Here is an 18,821-nt window from a genome sequence, read left to right as displayed (position 1 = left end):
TAACTGGTCGTTTTCATGTATTACTTTAGTAAACAGATCGTGGAAAGTTCTCCACGTTTCATATCTGCCTTCATACACAGGGATTTTTACCTGTGGCAATGTCACACCGTCCCTCCTCTGTGTGCTTTCTGGCCGTTGCATTCCTGGCCTTATTTTCTTTAAAACTCCCCTGACTTTCCTCTTTAGATGATTTATTCTCTCTACTTCTCCATTATCTGTAGCGTCTAGTTCCTCATTTACTGCTGCTTCAATCATTAGTGTATTCACCTTTTCCATGTATTCTCTTAACTCTGACTGCAATTCTTCATCCTCCTGCAAGTCTTGTTCATTTTCTGGCCGTAATAATTCCTCGATTCTTTGTTTTCTTATCTGTATCTCCTTTACTTTCGGTGCTTTTCCTCTTTTCAGCACCCTTCCATATTCTTCCAACAGGGTTTTCCCCTCAATGTATATCTTAAATACCTGATCATAGTATTTTGTTTCAAAATATTTTTCTTTCGTTATACCCCCTTCTAGCAGCTTTTCGTGGTTATTTAAAAATTTTGCCCAATATTCTTCTAATTTTTCCTGTCTATCCCGGATGTATTGTTGATTTTTCCGAGATTGGGAATCCTTTTTTGTATTTGAAACGAGTTTCGTTATTTCTGTTCTTAATTCCGCTTGCTTAACGTATATGCTTTCCATGATTATTCTTATAAATTTTTACATTCAGCGGTAAATATATTAGACAATACGAAATGTACGTTATTTATTAAATAAGTATACCTGTACTATAACACTTTCTTTTCTATCGGAATGTGCAATTTAGCGAAATATGAGTTTGACCTTGCCTGCTGTGCTATTCTTTGTACTGAGGTAGGTCAAGATGTAATCCACACACTCTTATAATGATATATATACATATATATATATATATATATATATATATATATATATATATATATATATATATATATATATATATATATATATATATATATATATTGTTATCAAAATAAATGAAATTATTTGCTACGTAATTATTTTAATTTTTCGAAATAAAGTATTTGTAAAGTTTGTCGAAATAAAGTAATTGAAATTAAAAGCAAGCTATATGTATGAACGTTTCTTTTTTCAAATTGTCATACAAAATTACTGTTTAGTAAGTTATAGTTGTGAATGACGTTTATTTTTTGTTTTATCAATTCTCTGTATTATTTAAATGGTATACATTCTAAAGTACATTATTATACGATTGATAGAGTGGAGATTGTTGTTCTAAATTGTTAAATTGTAATAAAAAAAAACTTGTTAAATTGTAAGATTGTAAAAGTTGGAAGATTTTGTAATTATTCAAAAACTTACGGTTTTTTGTGTTCTTAGACGTTGAGGATCCCTCGCTTCTGGTGGGTTCTGCAATCGGTCCTGTCCTTTGGCTGCTCTGCGGCTCTAGTATGGCTCTCGGCTTTGGTACTGCTCTCGGCACTAGTATGGCTCTCGGCTTTGGTACTGCTCTCGGCTCTAGTATGGCTTTCGGCTTTGGTACTGCTCTCGGCTCTAGTGTGGCTCTCGGCTTTGGTACTGCTCTCGGCTCTAGTATGGCTCTCGGCTTTGGTACTGCTCTCGGCTCTAGTGTGGCTCTCGGCTTTGGTACTGCTCTCGGCTCTAGTGTGGCTCTCGGCTTTGGTACTGCTCTCGGCTCTAGTATGGCTCTCGGCTTTGGTACTGCTCTCGGCTCTAGTGTGGCTCTCGGCTTTGGTACTGCTCTCGGTACTAGTATGGCTCTCGGCTGTGGTACTGCTCTAGGCTCTAGTGTGGCTCTCGGCTTTGGTACTGCTCTCGGCTCTAGTGTGGCTCTCGGCTTTGGTACTGCTCTCGGCTCTAGTGTGGCTCTCGGCTTTGGTACTGCTCTAGGCTCTAGTGTGGCTCTCGGCTTTGGTACTGCTCTCGGCTCTAGTGTGGCTCTCGGCTTTGGTACTGCTCTCGGCTCTAGTATGGCTCTCGGTCTCCCGGGTCTAGTGGTCTCTCTCTGCTACTGAGGGTGTTGCTGGCGTGGACTGTATAGGCTCTCTCAAACTTCCTTGAAGTATTCTGTTTCTCGATAGGACCATGAACAAATCCCCTTCGTTGGCTCAGTGAAGATGTTCGTTCAGTTGTAATGAAAACACCAAATAATAGTAGCAGAGTTTATTGTAGAGACGTACACTATGGGTGTAGACCCGGGATTACTTTGAGTAGAGACTGATGAAGTTGATCGTTGAAGACTATCAAGTTCGTTGAGTGAATATTGATTGAATGCTTCTCTAGGCAAGAGATCTTAGTTTTATATAAACTTTAATTGGGTCAATATTTTCGCGGACCTCGCGTGACATGTGTATTTAATTTATGTAAATAGTTTAACTTTGTCAGCACTTTTGACTGATGTCCAAATTATATTATTGATAATTGACCAAATGTGTATGTAACCTAATTAACTACGTGTGTGTATTTAATAACAAATAGATTCATTCGGTCTACTGGGTGATAAAATTATACTGTCCAATTTCGGATATGAATTCTAAAGATTTGATATTGGACACTAATCTATGTTTTTTGTGTTGTTTGGGCAACTTTTTCAGTATTTTGTTAGTTTGTGTAATTTAAAAGTTACAATTATCCATCAGAAATATTGCTGGTAAGTAACCACTTATTATTATAACAATAAATTAGAAAATTAAGTTCTTTGCTTTTTTTTGGGTCGCAAAAGTCATGAGTAAAGTTATTTTGATTATTAACTTTGGTAAAGTAAGTAGTTTGGTGTGGGTTTTTATTGCTAAAAATAAACGTGTATTTTATGTTAATATGTAAAGTCTGTTAGTATAAGGGAGGTTCAACGTTGCGTCATAATAATGATCACATAAGGATTTTGGGGCATGTCTTTACTGTAGCAGCTGTCAGACGTCATAACCTAAAGTAAAAAAATCAGCTGTTCGATCGCCGCCATTAATATCGATCTAGAATCAAACTACATTAAGAGGGCAAAACTTTGTTTCGTCTTTTTTACAAATAAAAAGCGAGAAAGGCAACCTATAACGCGACGTTGAACTTTCGTTATACATACTGTAAACTGGGATTTGACAAAAAAAAAAATAGTAAGTATAAACCCTGTTTTTTTTTTTCAGTTACTAACTTCGTTTAAGAATGCAGTGAGCTAGAAAGATACTGTGCCTCGCAAATGAAAATCAAGTTGAAGTTGCAGGTAATGTTTATAATATTCAAACTGTTGTTACGAAAATTGGAACGCAAAAACACAACATCATTCACGAAAGTTCAGATTTGCAGAACATTGAAAATATTAAGGATGCATCATCTGTGACGGAGCCTTCTAAAAGCAGTGAATCAGAAAAACAAATATTTCAAAATTTAATGCCGCTATCTTGCAATGAAGAAAACCTATTACTACAATCTCGACACGGCCTGTAAACGTGCCAAGTCTCGAAGAGCCAGATGAAGACCTAATTTCAATAATAATTGAAGCAGTTATTGAAGATAAATGTGACTTAACCGACTCTAGTTTACTGGGAGTCATAAAACTGTTTTCAGATTCAAAAGTAGAATCCGCAGCTATGTTGTTTGACCTTGATCCTATTTCAAACAAAAGTACCGAAGCCAATCATAAAAACCAAGATGACCAAGCATTTACTAAACCAGCTGAAGATTTTTCCAGGTTTAAGTATTTAAATATTCATATTTGGCGCCACTTTATACGTAACCATAATAACAATCAAGAGCTAGTTATCAACAACAAAAAATATAATAAACAGAAACGAGTGTCTTTCTGACATAAATCAAACAATCAATGTCAAAATGAATTTTTACAAAATTAAATTAAATTGGAATATTGTACTTACATAACTGTATAATTTTTAAAATAAGTTAAGTTTTAATGTTTTGCAAATTTGAAAATTTAATGGATTAACCTCATGTTGTAAGTTTTTTTTTTTTACTAGTTTTATACAATGCTATTTAGTTCTAATTTCGTTGTATTTACTGTTACCATATTTTAGCATATCCTGAAGAAGCAAATAAATTTTGCGAAAGCTTGATTAAAGAACAAAGAGTTTTACTTTCCTGCCCTATTAATGACTGCAACCTCAAAATAAAACTTTATATTATATATATATATATATATATATATATATATATATATATATATATATATATATATATATATATATATATATATATATATATATATATATATATATATATAGCAGATCTTGTGGAAGTTGTTGCAAATCGTGGCTTACTTCATTTAGAATACAGAGATAGTTTTTTGGATGACGAACTTGGGCAGTTAAATTTTTTGAAAATGTCATTAGCCAAAAATAAGCATCAAATGTTGGAGCCTGAAAAATATACAACAAATCGGGGAATACCCAGTTCAAAGCGTGATAATATTTTTAAAAAATTATCATCTGTCATGGCAAAAGGCCGCCTCAAGTTTTGGGAAAATATTCCAGTTTCAGATACGTCCAATGATTTAATTCAAATTTTTGAATAAAGCTGTTTTAGTAAAACTGTATACTGTATGTTATATTAATTTAAAAAAATGTAGAAGTTAAGTGATTCATAATTTAACATATGTTGAAAACCAAATTGTCTAATCTGTTTTATTTTAATCATAAGATTTACATATAACCCACGTTTCTAAACCAAAAATAGTTTCTTAATACATAGTTTATTTTAGCTTTAAATACCGCAAGTATTGTTTTTTGCAGTTACGTTTTTTTCTTTAAATTTAGCAAATTTAGAAAGTATTCTATGGTAACTTTAAAAGCCTTAGGCGCATTTTAAACAATTAGGAAAAAATTTACAGTTTAAAAATTATTTCCAACAGTTTTTTTATCCCAAAACTTCTAGATATAGCCTATTTTAAGAGTCGTTAGAACATAAGCTAGGACAATATAGAAAAAAATACGTTTTGTTATCTCAAAACTAAGATTTTGCAGATACGATACTCTCGATTACGACGACATAGTTTCTCTGGTACATAGGGTGTACCCAATGATAAAAAGTGTATCGATTATAGGTATAGGCCTTTAAATAATACAAAAATACTGCACAATATTGTAATAAACATATAATAACAAAAGTAATAGTTCAGGCACTTGAATGATAGGGTTTAAAACAATCCCTGTACAAAGCCACTTTACAGTCTACGCATTCTATATCACTGCGTTTCTATAATCCCGTTTTTGAGCACTGCTGGCATCGTCTTCACGTGGCTTTCTGCGGCAAATGACCAACATTTTAAAAATACTTTTTTTCTCGCAGAAATTTTTTTTATAAGACTGGTAGCCAATTTGGATCTATATTGAAGCTGAGATATTGCTTTTTTTCTACTGTTACTTTGCCTAATCGATTCTTTATAAAGTATGGAAGAATTTACTATGAATACGTCAAAAAGGTAATAAAATAACTTCATCCACCCTTCCGACCTTTCCAAGCTACTGAGTATGTCTGCATTCGTTGGTCGAACCGATCGACACCGCCCATATACATATTGTAGTCTACAATGGCTTAAGAACATTCTCATTCTCATTCTCATTCTCCAGTTTTTGATGTTCTCCAAACAAAACCAGTTTCTGCATGAATATGCATATTGCTGCATACGGTCACAGATTTTGTGCCACGATCCTTCCACTTACTTATAATAATATCATTGTAGAAAATTCCATCAATTTCACCCATTTTCATTTCATTTTATTCTACCATCTACTAAATGTGCTTTTGGATAATACATGTATTTGTCTTACTGTTCCACAACCAAAATGACCTTTTTCTGATAACTTATTTATAAGAGGAAGTGTGGTGAAAAAATTGTCAAAGTACAAGCAGCTTATTTCAACCCTTTAATTAAATTTAGTATAACTCTTTCACCTAGAGTATGTTTGTTAATCCGTTCAGGTTCTCTACCTTACCTCAAAATTGATGTTTGAGCACATACCATTGCCCAAATTTTTATACCCCTCTTTATGGGTTTTATTGACATGTACTGATTTAAACTAGTCCTTTCTTTATAGGTAACCATACTTTCATCAATTAAAATATTTCTGCTCGGAGAAAAATATTTCATAAAGGTTTTTTTTATATTTTTTAATTAGAGGTCTCACTTGTACATCTTGACAAATTCCTGAGTTTTTCTGGATGGCATTTGTTGGTTATCATTCAAATGGATATATCTTAATATTTTTAAAAATCTCTTTAGAGTGAAAATATTAGTAATCATTTCATTATGAAAATTTGGATGTACAGAACATTATTTTTTGAAAAAATTTTTTATAAAAAATCCTTTATAAAAGGTATATAATTTAAAAACCCAATCGGGCTATATCATATCAAAACGTTTTCGGAATCCATGTTCCATCATCATTGCACCTAAAAAGTATATAACCACTTAATTAAAAAGAACGTGAAATTAAAATTTTGACCAAGGTTAATACAAAATGTGCTAGGTGGGTATACGTATTGAGTATGTGCATATGTATTGAGCCACTAAATAAGTGAATAAAAACCCGTTAAAAATTGTGTTTTAATTTTTTTTTTCTTAAGTTAATGGCACTAAAAGGCCAGTCATATTTTGTCATAGTTTTATCATCCATTTCCATTGTTTACATTATATACATATTAATATTTTATACATGTTAAATTGGGATACAATATTTTTAGTGTTTTAGTAAATGCCTAAATATTTTGGTTACTTATTTTCATTTTTATTGTTTTTTTTTTATATCAGTATATATAACGTTGTAACTATTCTTTTATTTTTATTGTTAATTTCTTTTTATTAGTATTTTTTTATTGTTTAATATTATTCATTTATTGGTTTGATTTTTTTTTTGGTTTTTTTATATATTGTTTTTGTTTTTGTTTTAAAATTTGGTTTACATTATATTGTGATAAATTCTATGATGTTAAAGTTACCAGTGGATTTGGTAACATGGCGACGTATGACTCCACGTGAAGTTGCTGGTAATGAGACGATGTGTCTACGAGGACCTGATGAAAGCAACTGATTGAAATGAGAATCTTGACACGTTAGGACGGAAGTCCGAAAAAAGCAGTCAGTGTAACTTTATGTGTTAGTCCATGTTACGTCCCTCCACATATTCTCAGTTTTTATTAATAATTTTTATTATTTTATTTTTATATTTTAATTCTTTACTTAACGTGTGTGTATGTTTTGTCATCGTAAATTAATACGGACCTGTACAGCCCCCCCTAGTCTTAAGGGAGCAAGCTACGGGCGACACGCATATTTTTCAATCTTAGTTTACGGATAGTCCTGTATAAATCGTCGCGCTAAACACTCCAGTATTTTAACCTGACAACGTGACCTTGTGAGATTTTGTTCCCGAATCGCCCAGTGCACTGAGGAAGAAGAAGAAGTATCCATCAACATCACAGGTACCGTAATTTGATTGCATACACACATAGTATTTATATTAATTGATAAATTTACATATAACTTGTTTTCATATTAAAATTAAACCAGCACCTATATAAAAACAATTATGAGTGAGTGCTTCTCTTATAGAACTTAACTTTCATTCATTTGGTCCTTCTATCCGCATTAAAATTAGTTTAAATAATTTATTCAATTAAAAACGTGATCAAATTATATAAAATTTTAAATAGTTGGGCAAAGCTTTTCTCGAAGGTCGTTTAAAATCATGGAAAGAATTCCACTAGCCGTACACATCTTGCAACAGATGCGATAATCCCAAACGAGGTCTCTACCTGACCCTCCGACAAAACTCTCAAAAATCACGTACAATTTCTGTGGGTAGTAAATTTAGAATTCTTTAAATACAAGGGGTTTATATGATTATATATTTATTTGATATAACTTAGGAAATTAAAAAAAAACGCAATATTAATTGAACACTACTGGTTTTAAAAATATTTTATGCGTATATTTCTAGTTACAATTAAATAAATATATATTGATTTTGTTTAAATAATACTTGGAGTGTTGTTTTTTTTTGTTTGCTCGATTATACATACTCATATATAATAAATATTTTCATAACTTTAAAAGTATTACATATATTACATATACGAGTACATATTGAATTTATTGAGATCATTCTTTAAAGGTTCTTTGTGTTACATAAATTTCTTTTTCTATATCTACAATAATGTCTTCCAGAAATTCAAATAAAATTGTTCGTTTGCGTGCATTGAGAAACGTTGACATTTGTAAGATTAAACAAATGGAAAAGCTGGCAGAGGAAGTGTTGGTTGATGGTTCATTAATTCCAGGGTTTCTCTTTGCTGCAAAAGATTATGAAGCTATCAATACTAGCTTCAATAATCAGCATACTGAATTAATTAATTTAATTGCTGTCGAGGAAGACGCAAATTTGGATACGGAAGAAATAATTAGGTTTGAATTTGCCAATAGTATTAATAAAATAGCTTCTCTTTATTTTAAACATAATTCTTTATTAAATAATACAACTAGTGGAACTCAAAATGTGTCTGCTGATCCACAAATCAAATCAAAACGTAACGTAAATCTTCCTAAACTAAATTTAAGTATATTTGCGGGCGAGATTACAGATTTCCCCACTTTTATAGACTTATATAATGCTCTTGTACATAATAATTCTGATCTTTCTAATATAGAAAAGTTTAGTTATCTTCTGCAATCACTTAAGGGAGTACCTTACAATTTAATTAAAAGCATTAAGCTCCAAGATTCTAATTATATAATTGCTTACAATACCTTAATTGATCGCTATGAAGGTAAACGAGACTTATCTAGAGCATTATGGAAAAATATTCAAAATGCCAGTGTGGTTAAAACTGATGATCCTGTTTCACTTAGAAAATTATTAGATATTTTCAATGAAAACTTAGCCTCTTTAGAAAAATTACTTTTTTCTCCCGCTCAATGGGACTTTATTCTAATGAATTTACTGATGGACAAATTGGATGTAGAAACAGTTAGGGCTTTCGAATTACACTTTGCTTCAAAAAATGTACCTTCCTATGAGGAAGTTTATAAGTTCGCATTGCAGCGTTGCACTTCATTGGAGTCATATAAAAGACAAGTCAGCAAAAATGTTAAATCTATTAATTCCGATACTTCTAATAACGTAAGGTATTCATCTCGTCAAACTTCTACATTTTTGACCAGTTCTGTCAAAAATAAGTGTCTATTTTGTGGTTCAGATCATGCTTTATTTAAATGCAATCAATTTCTTGCTGAATCACCTCAAAAACGTTTTGACTTTGCTAAACAGAATAAATGTTGTATAAACTGCTTGTCTAAAACTCATGTTACGATCAAATGCCTTTCATCCAAAAGATGTACACATTGTAATAAAAAACATCATACTTCTCTTCACTTTGATAATCTCAATGCGAATGATTCTTCTTCTTCTTCTTCTTCTCACAACGAGGTTGCTAGTTCATCTAACGATCCTATGCCTTCTGTTTCCGCCTTATCAAATACTTTGACAAATAATGTCTTGCTAGCTACAGCTACAGTCTATGTTCTCGATCGTTTTGGTAAAGCCTTGGAAGTTAGAGCCTTATTAGACAGTGCGTCTCAAGCTAACTTCATTAGTAAAGAATGTGCAGACAAATTAAGTCTCCCTAAATTCAATGCGGCTTTATCGATACAAGGTCTTGATAGAATGTGCACCCCAGCCAAATCAGGCGTAAAATTGAACATTTCTTCGTCTTATGACATAAACTTTCATTGCGAGATAGATGCAATAATTCTTCCTCAAATCTGTCAAAACATGCCAACTGTTCCAATTTCTTTAGACAACTTGCCTTATCTTCAACATTTAAGGTTGGCTGATAAAATGGCAAATATTCCAGGTAAAAATGATGTTCTATTAGGAGCAAATATTTTTCCTTACATCCTAACAGGAGGAATTATTAAAACCCGTAATGATCAGCTTTCAGCTCTTGAAACAAGTTTCGGTTATGTTTTGATGGGAAATATTCCACCTACAAATATAACAAATATTCATTCCTTTTTTACGTCATTTTCTGCTAATGATTCTGAGCAATTAGATGCGACATTAAAACAATTCTGGGCCATTGAGGAAGTACCAGAAGTTAAATCTTATTCTCCGGAAGACTCATTCTGTGAGAAACTTTATACTCATACCACTTATAGAAATTCAGAGGGCAGATTTGTAGTAAAGCTGCCTTTCAAAAACGAAATACCTTCTTTTGGCGACACGAAACGTTTAGCCTTACAAAGATTTAGTTCTTTAGAGCGCAGATTTGCCAAAAATGAATCACTTAAGATTCAATATTCAAGCTTTATCAAAAGTTTCATAGATAATCATTATTTAAATCCCATTCAGCCAAGTACGGCAATAAATAATGCTTATTATCTACCACACCATTGTATTTACAAGGAGTCCAGTACTACTCCATTGCGCGTTGTGTTTGATGCTTCCGCACACGCCCCTAACTTTCCGTCTTTAAACGATACGTTATATTCAGGTCCAAAATTACAAAATGATCTTGTAAATTTATTGCTTAAATTCAGGTTTCATAAATATGTCTTTACTGCAGATATTAAATCCATGTTTACTCAGATTCTTATCGCTCCTGAGCAACAAAGATTTCAAAGAATACTTTGGCGTTTTTCGGAACAGGAATCTATTGCTGAATACGAACTTACTCGGGTTACTTTCGGTGTGTCTAGCTCACCATATCTTGCAATTCGTACTCTACAGCAGCTAGCACTCGACGAACCGGACTTACCTGTAGCCTCATCTATACTCCTAAAAGATACTTACGTAGACGATGTGGTGACAGGAAAGGATTCTTTAGAAAATAGTGTTCTTGCTATAAAAGAATTAATATCTTTATTGAAACGTGGTGGATTTGAGTTACGAAAATGGGCAAGTAATGCCCCTCAGTTATTCTCTCTCGCTAATATTCCTTTGGATCATATTCTGCAACAGTCTTTTTCATTTGACTTGGATCAATCTTCGTTAAAGGTATTAGGACTTGGATGGAATCCATCATCTGATGATTTCTTTTACAAAATTTTACCTCTTCAAGCTTCCTGCACAAAGCGAAATCTCTTATCCCAAATAGCTCGCATATTCGATCCTTACGGTATTCTTAATCCTGTCACTTTGATAGTGAAGACTATTATTCAACGTCTTTGGCTACTTAATTTAGATTGGGATGCAACTCCACCTTTGGAAATTACTTCAAGGTGGGAACAATTTAAAATTGAACTGCCTATACTGTCTAAGTTTACTATACCTCGTCATATTTCTTTAAATGCAATTATTTCCTGTGAGCTTTATGGCTTTTGCGACGCTTCTTTACGTGGATCTTCTGCTGTTACATACCTTCGTGTGTGTTATGATACAGGAGTCATCAAAACTTATTTTCTTTTAGCTCGAACAAAGGTATCTCCTACCAGGGTACAAACTATTCCTCGTCTCGAGCTTAATGCAGCAGTAATTCTTAGTAAATTATTATCTTATATACTGCAGACTCTCACTATACAGTTTAGTAGAATTTACGCATGGTCAGATTCGACTGTTGTTCTTCATTGGATTAATTCACAGCCATATAAATGGAAAACCTTCGTCAGTAACAGAATTTCTTATATTCAAGACAGGATAGCTTCAAAACACTGGCGATATATTCCTTCTTCATTAAATAGTGCGGATCACGGATCCCGTGGACTTTTCCCTGAGGATTTCTTAAATACTCCTGCTTGGTGGGTGGGTCCGGAGTTTCTTCGCACTACTGAAGATAACTGGTCATTCTCTTTGACCGATTCTATTGAACATAACTTAGAATTGAAACAGAAAAGTTGTCTTTTGTCTTTTCCATCTGATGAATTTGTCGATAATCTCTGTAATCGATTTTCTTCCTTTTCAAAATTAAAACGTATCTTTTCCTATGTTCTTAGATTTGTTGGTAACCTAAAATCAGCCAATCAACGAACAGTTGGAAAGCTTTCTATTCAGGAACAAAGTAACGCCACTAATCAACTAATTAGATTAGTGCAACAAAGATATTTGAAGGAGGAAATAGAACAGGTTAAAGGTAATTCTATAAAATTCAAATATTTAAAAAAATTAAATCCCTTCTTTGATTCACATGATCTCCTAAGAGTGGGCGGAAGACTTAGCCAGTCAGAATTAGCGTATGACAAGCGCTTTCCTCTTCTTTTACCTTCCAAAGGTAATTTTATTAAATTACTTATTTCGGAAATCCATATTGTACATCTACATGCAGGCATTCAAGGTACGCACTTCGCCTTGTCACAAAACTTTTGGATAATTTCATCCAAACGTGTTATTCGTAGTGTTCTTTCAAAATGTCTTTCCTGTTGGAGACTAAAACCTCAAAATTATCAGCCACCTATGGGGGCTCTTCCCGACCTACGGATATCCAAGGCCAAACCATTTTCTTGCGTTGGCGTCGACTTTGGCGGTCCTTTTCTGATACGAGCCAATAAGCTTAAAAATGCTAAACGAACGAAAGCCTATATTTGCCTATTTGTATGCTTTGCCACTAAGGCTTTGCACTTAGAATTGGTATCTGAACTTAGTACCGAGGCATTTTTAGCCTCATTCAGACGTTTTATAGCACGCCGAGGACGTTGCTCTGTTGTCTATTCTGATTGCGGAACAAATTTTGTAGGAGCAAAATCCTATTTAGAAGACATTAAGTCACACTTTGATAAAGACGACGTCATTACATGGCATTTAAATCCTCCGGCAGCTTCCCATTTTGGTGGATTGTTTGAAGCGGGTATAAAAAGCGTAAAAACACATGTGTCTAGAGTCATAGGCGAACAGGTTTTAACCTATGAAGAATTCAATACATTACTCATACAAATAGAGGCTGTCTTAAATAGTCGTCCCTTATGTCCTGTCAGTAATGATCCAAATGATTTTTCAGTGTTAACACCTGGTCATTTTCTTACACTAGAGCCTTTAAAGATAATTCCCGATCGGGATTACAGTGATGTTAATTTAAATAGACTAAGTCGTTGGCAATTGCTGCAACGATTACATGCAGACTTTTGGCAAAGATGGAGCAGAGAATATTTACATACTCTTCATCAACGCTCGAAGTGGCATAAAAATGAGGGTAATCCTAATATAGGTACACTCGTACTAATACGTAATGAGACCAAGCCTCCCTTACAATGGCAAATGGGTCGAATTAAAACTTTAATTTTTGGTCAAGATGATATTGCTCGCGTAGCTATCGTACAAACCGCGAAAGGTGAACTTAGGCGACCTTTGGTTAAGCTATGCCCTTTGCCTTATATTGACTAAAAATGCAAATATGCATTTTGGTGGGTGGGAATGTTACGTCCCTCCACATATTCTCAGTTTTTATTAATAATTTTTATTATTTTATTTTTATATTTTAATTCTTTACTTAACGTGTGTGTATGTTTTGTCATCGTAAATTAATACGGACCTGTACAGCCCCCCCTAGTCTTAAGGGAGCAAGCTACGGGCGACACGCATATTTTTCAATCTTAGTTTAGAGATAGTCCTGTATAAATCGTCGCGCTAAACACTCCAGTATTTTAACCTGACAACGTGACCTTGTGAGATTTTGTTCCCGAATCGCCCAGTGCACTGAGGAAGAAGAAGAAGTATCCATCAACATCACAGGTACCGTAATTTGATTGCATACACACATAGTATTTATATTAATTGATAAATTTACATATAACTTGTTTTCATATTAAAATTAAACCAGCACCTATATAAAAACAATTATGAGTGAGTGCTTGTCTTATAGAACTTAACTTTCATTCAGTCCAATTAAGACAGAAGCCAACGCTATTTAAAAATTGAAAAAGTTAAAATTAAAATAATGTAATAGTAGTAACCATCAATGTTGTTGTTTGAAGTTGTTAATTTGTCCTGAATTTATTTTTAAGAACATAGTGGAATTTGTTTTATTAATTAATGTATGTGGTGAGCAAATTGTAAGGGTATTGTTAGGCAACCAACTATACATACGTCTTCAAGTAGTATGAATTAGAGATTATAATATAAGGCCCCTTATGTTTTTTCAACATTTGGTACCTGGAAAACGGAAAATAGATATATGTGGGTAGTTGGATTCTAGAAAATTTATTGTTGATGGGTGAAATAGGAATTGATATATTTTATATTTGGAGGTGGTGTTGAGTGAATAAAATAAAAGCTTATGTAATCTAATGTTCATGTTATATTTAATTTATAACTTAAGCATAGAAGGCCCTGTATGTTAAAAAACAACATTTGGTACCTGGTAAATATAAAACTTTTAAGTTACAAGTTCAGGAACGTAAATAACTGATTAGGTGTTCACGGAAGAACTTGGTTTGTTGTTTTGTGTATGTTCGCAAATATACTGACATAGAAATCCGAACACCCAGTTTAAATGATTTTATTTTAATAAAATTTTGTATAAGTATTTAATAAAGCATAATAAGTTAATGATTAAAATTTCAAAATGATTGCATTGCTTTAAAGCCGTTTTACCTTTAATAATGTGTAAATGCACCCCGAAGTGTTACGCATTCTCTAACGTGCCTAGGCATGCTTCTGATCAGGTGGTCAATGTCCTTTTGTGGTATCTCATTCCAGGCAACCACCAACTCCTCTCGAAGTGCTTGTAGAGTCTGAGGAGGACGTTGCAAATTGAGCAATCTCCGACCCATCATATCCCATATGTGCTCAATTGGGGATAAGTCAAGACATCTTGGTGGCCATGCTAATAATGTGACATCATTATATTGAAAGAAGTCTATTGTGACCCTTGAAACATGTGGTCGGGTATTATCTTGTTGTAAAGTTTTTTTTTTCAGGGTGTCAAGATAGGGTATAAGGTGGGGTTCTAGAACTTCTTGGATATAACGCTGCGCGTTCGTGTTACCTCTGATGAAGAGTGAAGGTGACCTGAAACCATAAGCTATAGCACCCCAAACCATAACTCCAACAGTGTGATGAACATGTCTTTCAACAAAAAACTGTGGATTCCTTCTTTCACCACGTCGCCTTCTAACCCTCGCTCAACCATCGTGCATGCCTAAACAAAATCGAGACTCGTCACTAAAGACAATACTGTTCCATTCCTGATTCCAGAGTGACCGTTCTCTGTACCACTGAAGACGATTACGGCGGTGTTCTGGAGTTAAAGGGAGGACCCAGTGTGGTCGGTATGAAAATAGGCCAAAACTTCTCATTCGTCGGTAAACACTTCGCATGCCAATAGGTCTTCCGTGTTCTGCAAACCATTCATTTGCAGTGAAGCTGGTAGTGAAGAAACAGTCTCCTAAGGCCAATAATGTTAGGCGGCGATCTTCACGGTCTGTTGTTCTACAGCGGCGTCCAGTGTCCCTTGCTGTTTGCGTACGGCCTTCTTGAAGCCATGCCTGACAATACCTAACCACGGTATCTACACTTCCTTGCGCTCTAACTGCAACTTCTCGAAAAGAAAGTCCAGCTTCCCGAAGTCCCATTAAAAGGCCCCTATCAAACTCACTAAGTTGACGAAATCGTACAGGTCTCCGTACTCTAGGCATCGTAACCAATCGTAAAGAATGTCAAGAACCACAATCCGCCAAATTTGGATATTTACTGTGGCTGAAATATTCATTTTTAGATTGTTAGTGACTTTAGGTCACTAACAATCCGGAAAAACCGGATTTGATTCCGGAAAAACCGAAATCTCCAACAGATAAGGCTAAAAACTTTATCACTTGTTTTTTTTTTCAGTAAGATAAATAAATTACACCAAATTTTATTGAAATAAAATCATTTAAACTGGGTGTTCGGATTTCTATGTCACTTAGTATATATGAGATGAGCAAAAATTGATGGTTGGGACGAGGTTTTTGTAATATGATGATCGTATAGTACTCAACTTATGACTTAAGAAGAAAAGGCCCTATCTGTTACAAAGCAACACTAGGTACATGAGAAATATAATAGGATAAGTTTTAAGTTCATGAGCTTAATAGACTATTGGTATATCTTGACAAGGACTGTAAAAATTAAATGGTTGTGGATGGCTCTGTTAAATTTAAGTAAAAAGAAGGTTATGATGTTTTTAAACTTATAAGAAGAAAAAACACTACTGAAGGCTGGGGTCTCCAGAGATCCGGAATCAAACCCTGAGGGAGATGTGTGGATAAGTAAAATAAGAACTGAATAGTTTAGGAGGGGGATGACTAATAAACTGCTCTGAATTTGGAGGTGTCGAAAAGAAGCATGAAAACATTAGCTATAGGGGTCAGACTTAAAGTTTAGGTTGGATAGAAAAAAGTGGGGAAAGATAGAAAATATGATGTATGAAAGAGAGGTTTTGGAGTGAACTAAGGAAGATGGATAGTTGAAAAACGAATAATAATAAATATAGATTTTTTTGGAAGAGTAAATTAAGGATGTGGGTTATGAGAATAGTTGGCGATGGAGAGGGAGGAAGTCTCGATTGAATGGGACATGACGATTAACACAATTTGGATTTTTTTGTTTTTCTTTAAGATGTTCAAGGTCTTCATATAAGTCTAGTTTGAGGAAGTTTTTTTGGGGGATATTGTGAATAAGTGAAACGTCTTCTGGGATATTGAGCGTGTGGTTGTGTTCTTTGAGATGTTTAGAGAAAATGGAAGTGTTTTCTCTTTTTGTGTGCTCCAGAGAGAGTGAAGACAGTGATCTACATGTTCTCCCTATGTAGGTGGCATCACAATCTGAACATTTTAGTCTGTAAACACCACTACGGTTCATATAATTGATAAAATCTTTGGAATTAGGTATGTGCTGACCCAAATTATTGGGTACTTTAAAGTAAACATGGAAGTTTTTAACCGAACGTTGAACAAGATTTCGAACATCTCCAGAAAGACTTTCGTGATGGTATGGGAGTGAAACGTAATTGGGTTTGGTGGTAAGGTCTCTGGGAAACGCAGTCTCCTGCAGGGTCTTAAGGCGTCTTTTGTGGATGAGTTTGTTGATGATGTTGTGATCATATCCATTGTTGACTGCTATTTGTTTGAGTATGTTGTTGAACTCTTTTTTGTAGTTTAAATCTGAAAGTGGAATGGTTTCTAGGCGATGGATGTAACTATGAAAAGCTGCGTATTTATGTGACATGGGGTGGTTAGATGAGAATGGTATTACGTGGTCAGTCTGTGTGGGTTTCCTATAGATACTGAAGTCGAAGTGGTCATTTAATCTGGTAATGATAAAATTAAGAAAATTGATTGATTGATTGATTGATGAGTATTTTTTGATAGAAAGTAAACTAGTTAATCCCATTCTGTCGTCGTAAATTGTAGAATTTTTACGTTTTCTACGCAGAGTCTTATAGTTAGTTACTATGTCTATTTTTTCTATGCCCCTTCTAGACAAAGTAGACAGCAGTATTGTAGACGAACTTCTGCTAAAAGATCTTTCTGATGGTGTGTCACGTTCTACTACATCCTCAGCATCTGAATCCCCTTCATCTCGGAATGTTCAGCCTGATCATTAGTTATTTCATGTAAAATTTCATGTAAAAGTGTTCAGTTGTAAGGCCCCTCTTTCAATAATGTAAATCAGAATAGTTTTCAGACATCTGAAAAAAAAACATGCATGTTGGGGTATTGTAGAAAATATTTGCTGAGCGCAAATTGATTCATAATGTATGACGAAAATGTACAAAACTGACCAACACGACACATGAAACCAAATTAATATATTTGTGATGGTTAGAAATATTTATATTTAAGAGAAAAGTTTTGAGGTTACATTTTTCTAAAATATGATATTTAAAATAATTTTCAATTTTCTTTACTTTTGATATATATTTTTTATTCTGAAACTATTGTATAGTACCTAATCCTTATACTGGTAATAAAAAACACTTACCTTCTATAGCACTCTTCAATAGTCAAATTTTTAAGAAAAAATAACAAAACACATTTAGCCAAGTGTTAATTGCAAAAACGAAGTAAGAATCCATTGGTACAAATGTACCACTGCAATGTTTACAAGTTGAGTAAACGTTCCGATATCAGAGCCATCTATGCATTAGTTAAATCTGATTTGTACTACTCATTTACTCTGGCGAAAATGCGTGGCACAAGGGTAATGCCATACTTAAAGGTTTTACATCACTGAAAATATTTCATATTTTGTCTGTTTACTGTATATTTTCCACATTGTGTTAGGAGGGTTTAACAGTACTTTTGACAAAATTCACACACTGTAATGTCTTCCTTAGTCCTTATGTACTTATGCGTAATATCGGTATGACCTAATCGAAGTCGAGAAATTTTGGCTTAGTGAGCTCTTTTAAGTTTACTATTCGCCACGATTTCACTGTCGGTTTAATTTATTAAAATTTAGATTCCGATAAATCCCATTTATTTTGCCACTCACTATCACTTTTTGTTTGACGAACTGTTTTATATCACTGGAAATACTCTTCTTAACGTGCCCCATCCCTAAGGACATTGTCGATCATAATGGCCCATTTGACTCTATCTGCAGCCGTTCTGAAAAGTTCTATTGACGTTTTCCCATTCCATTGTCTCAGATTGTTCAGCCAGGACGTGTGTCTTCTCTCCGGTTTTTTTTTGCCTTCCACCTTCCTTTATATGACCAGCCGCATCAATTCGTATTTCTCGTTTCTTAGTATGTGAAGAAAGTAGCTCATTTTTCTTTTCTTTATAGTGTTGAGTATTTCTTTATATTTTTTAATTCTTCGTAGCGTTTCCGCATTTGTTATGTGTTGTGTCCAAGATATTTTCCACGTTCTTCTATAATACCACATTTCAAAGTTAATGAGTTTTT

The 18,821-nt window shown here is 33.9% G+C and overlaps 1 protein-coding gene across 1 annotated transcript; it reads left to right on the top strand.

Moving 5' to 3' along the window:
- The first annotated feature begins 12,392 nt into the window (after positions 1-12,392).
- On the top strand, positions 12,393-17,517 carry LOC140444322 (uncharacterized). Its single transcript, XM_072536072.1, has 2 exons — positions 12,393-13,125; positions 17,393-17,517. Exons 1-2 carry the CDS (start codon positions 12,393-12,395, stop codon positions 17,515-17,517), a joined length of 858 nt encoding a protein of 285 aa, XP_072392173.1.
- The last annotated feature ends 1,304 nt before the right edge of the window (positions 17,518-18,821 follow it).

Source organism: Diabrotica undecimpunctata, chromosome 6 (genome assembly GCF_040954645.1).
Source record: "Diabrotica undecimpunctata isolate CICGRU chromosome 6, icDiaUnde3, whole genome shotgun sequence".
In the NCBI taxonomy this organism is placed as follows: domain Eukaryota; kingdom Metazoa; phylum Arthropoda; class Insecta; order Coleoptera; family Chrysomelidae; genus Diabrotica; species Diabrotica undecimpunctata.
This window is presented reverse-complemented; position numbering and strand designations above follow the sequence as displayed.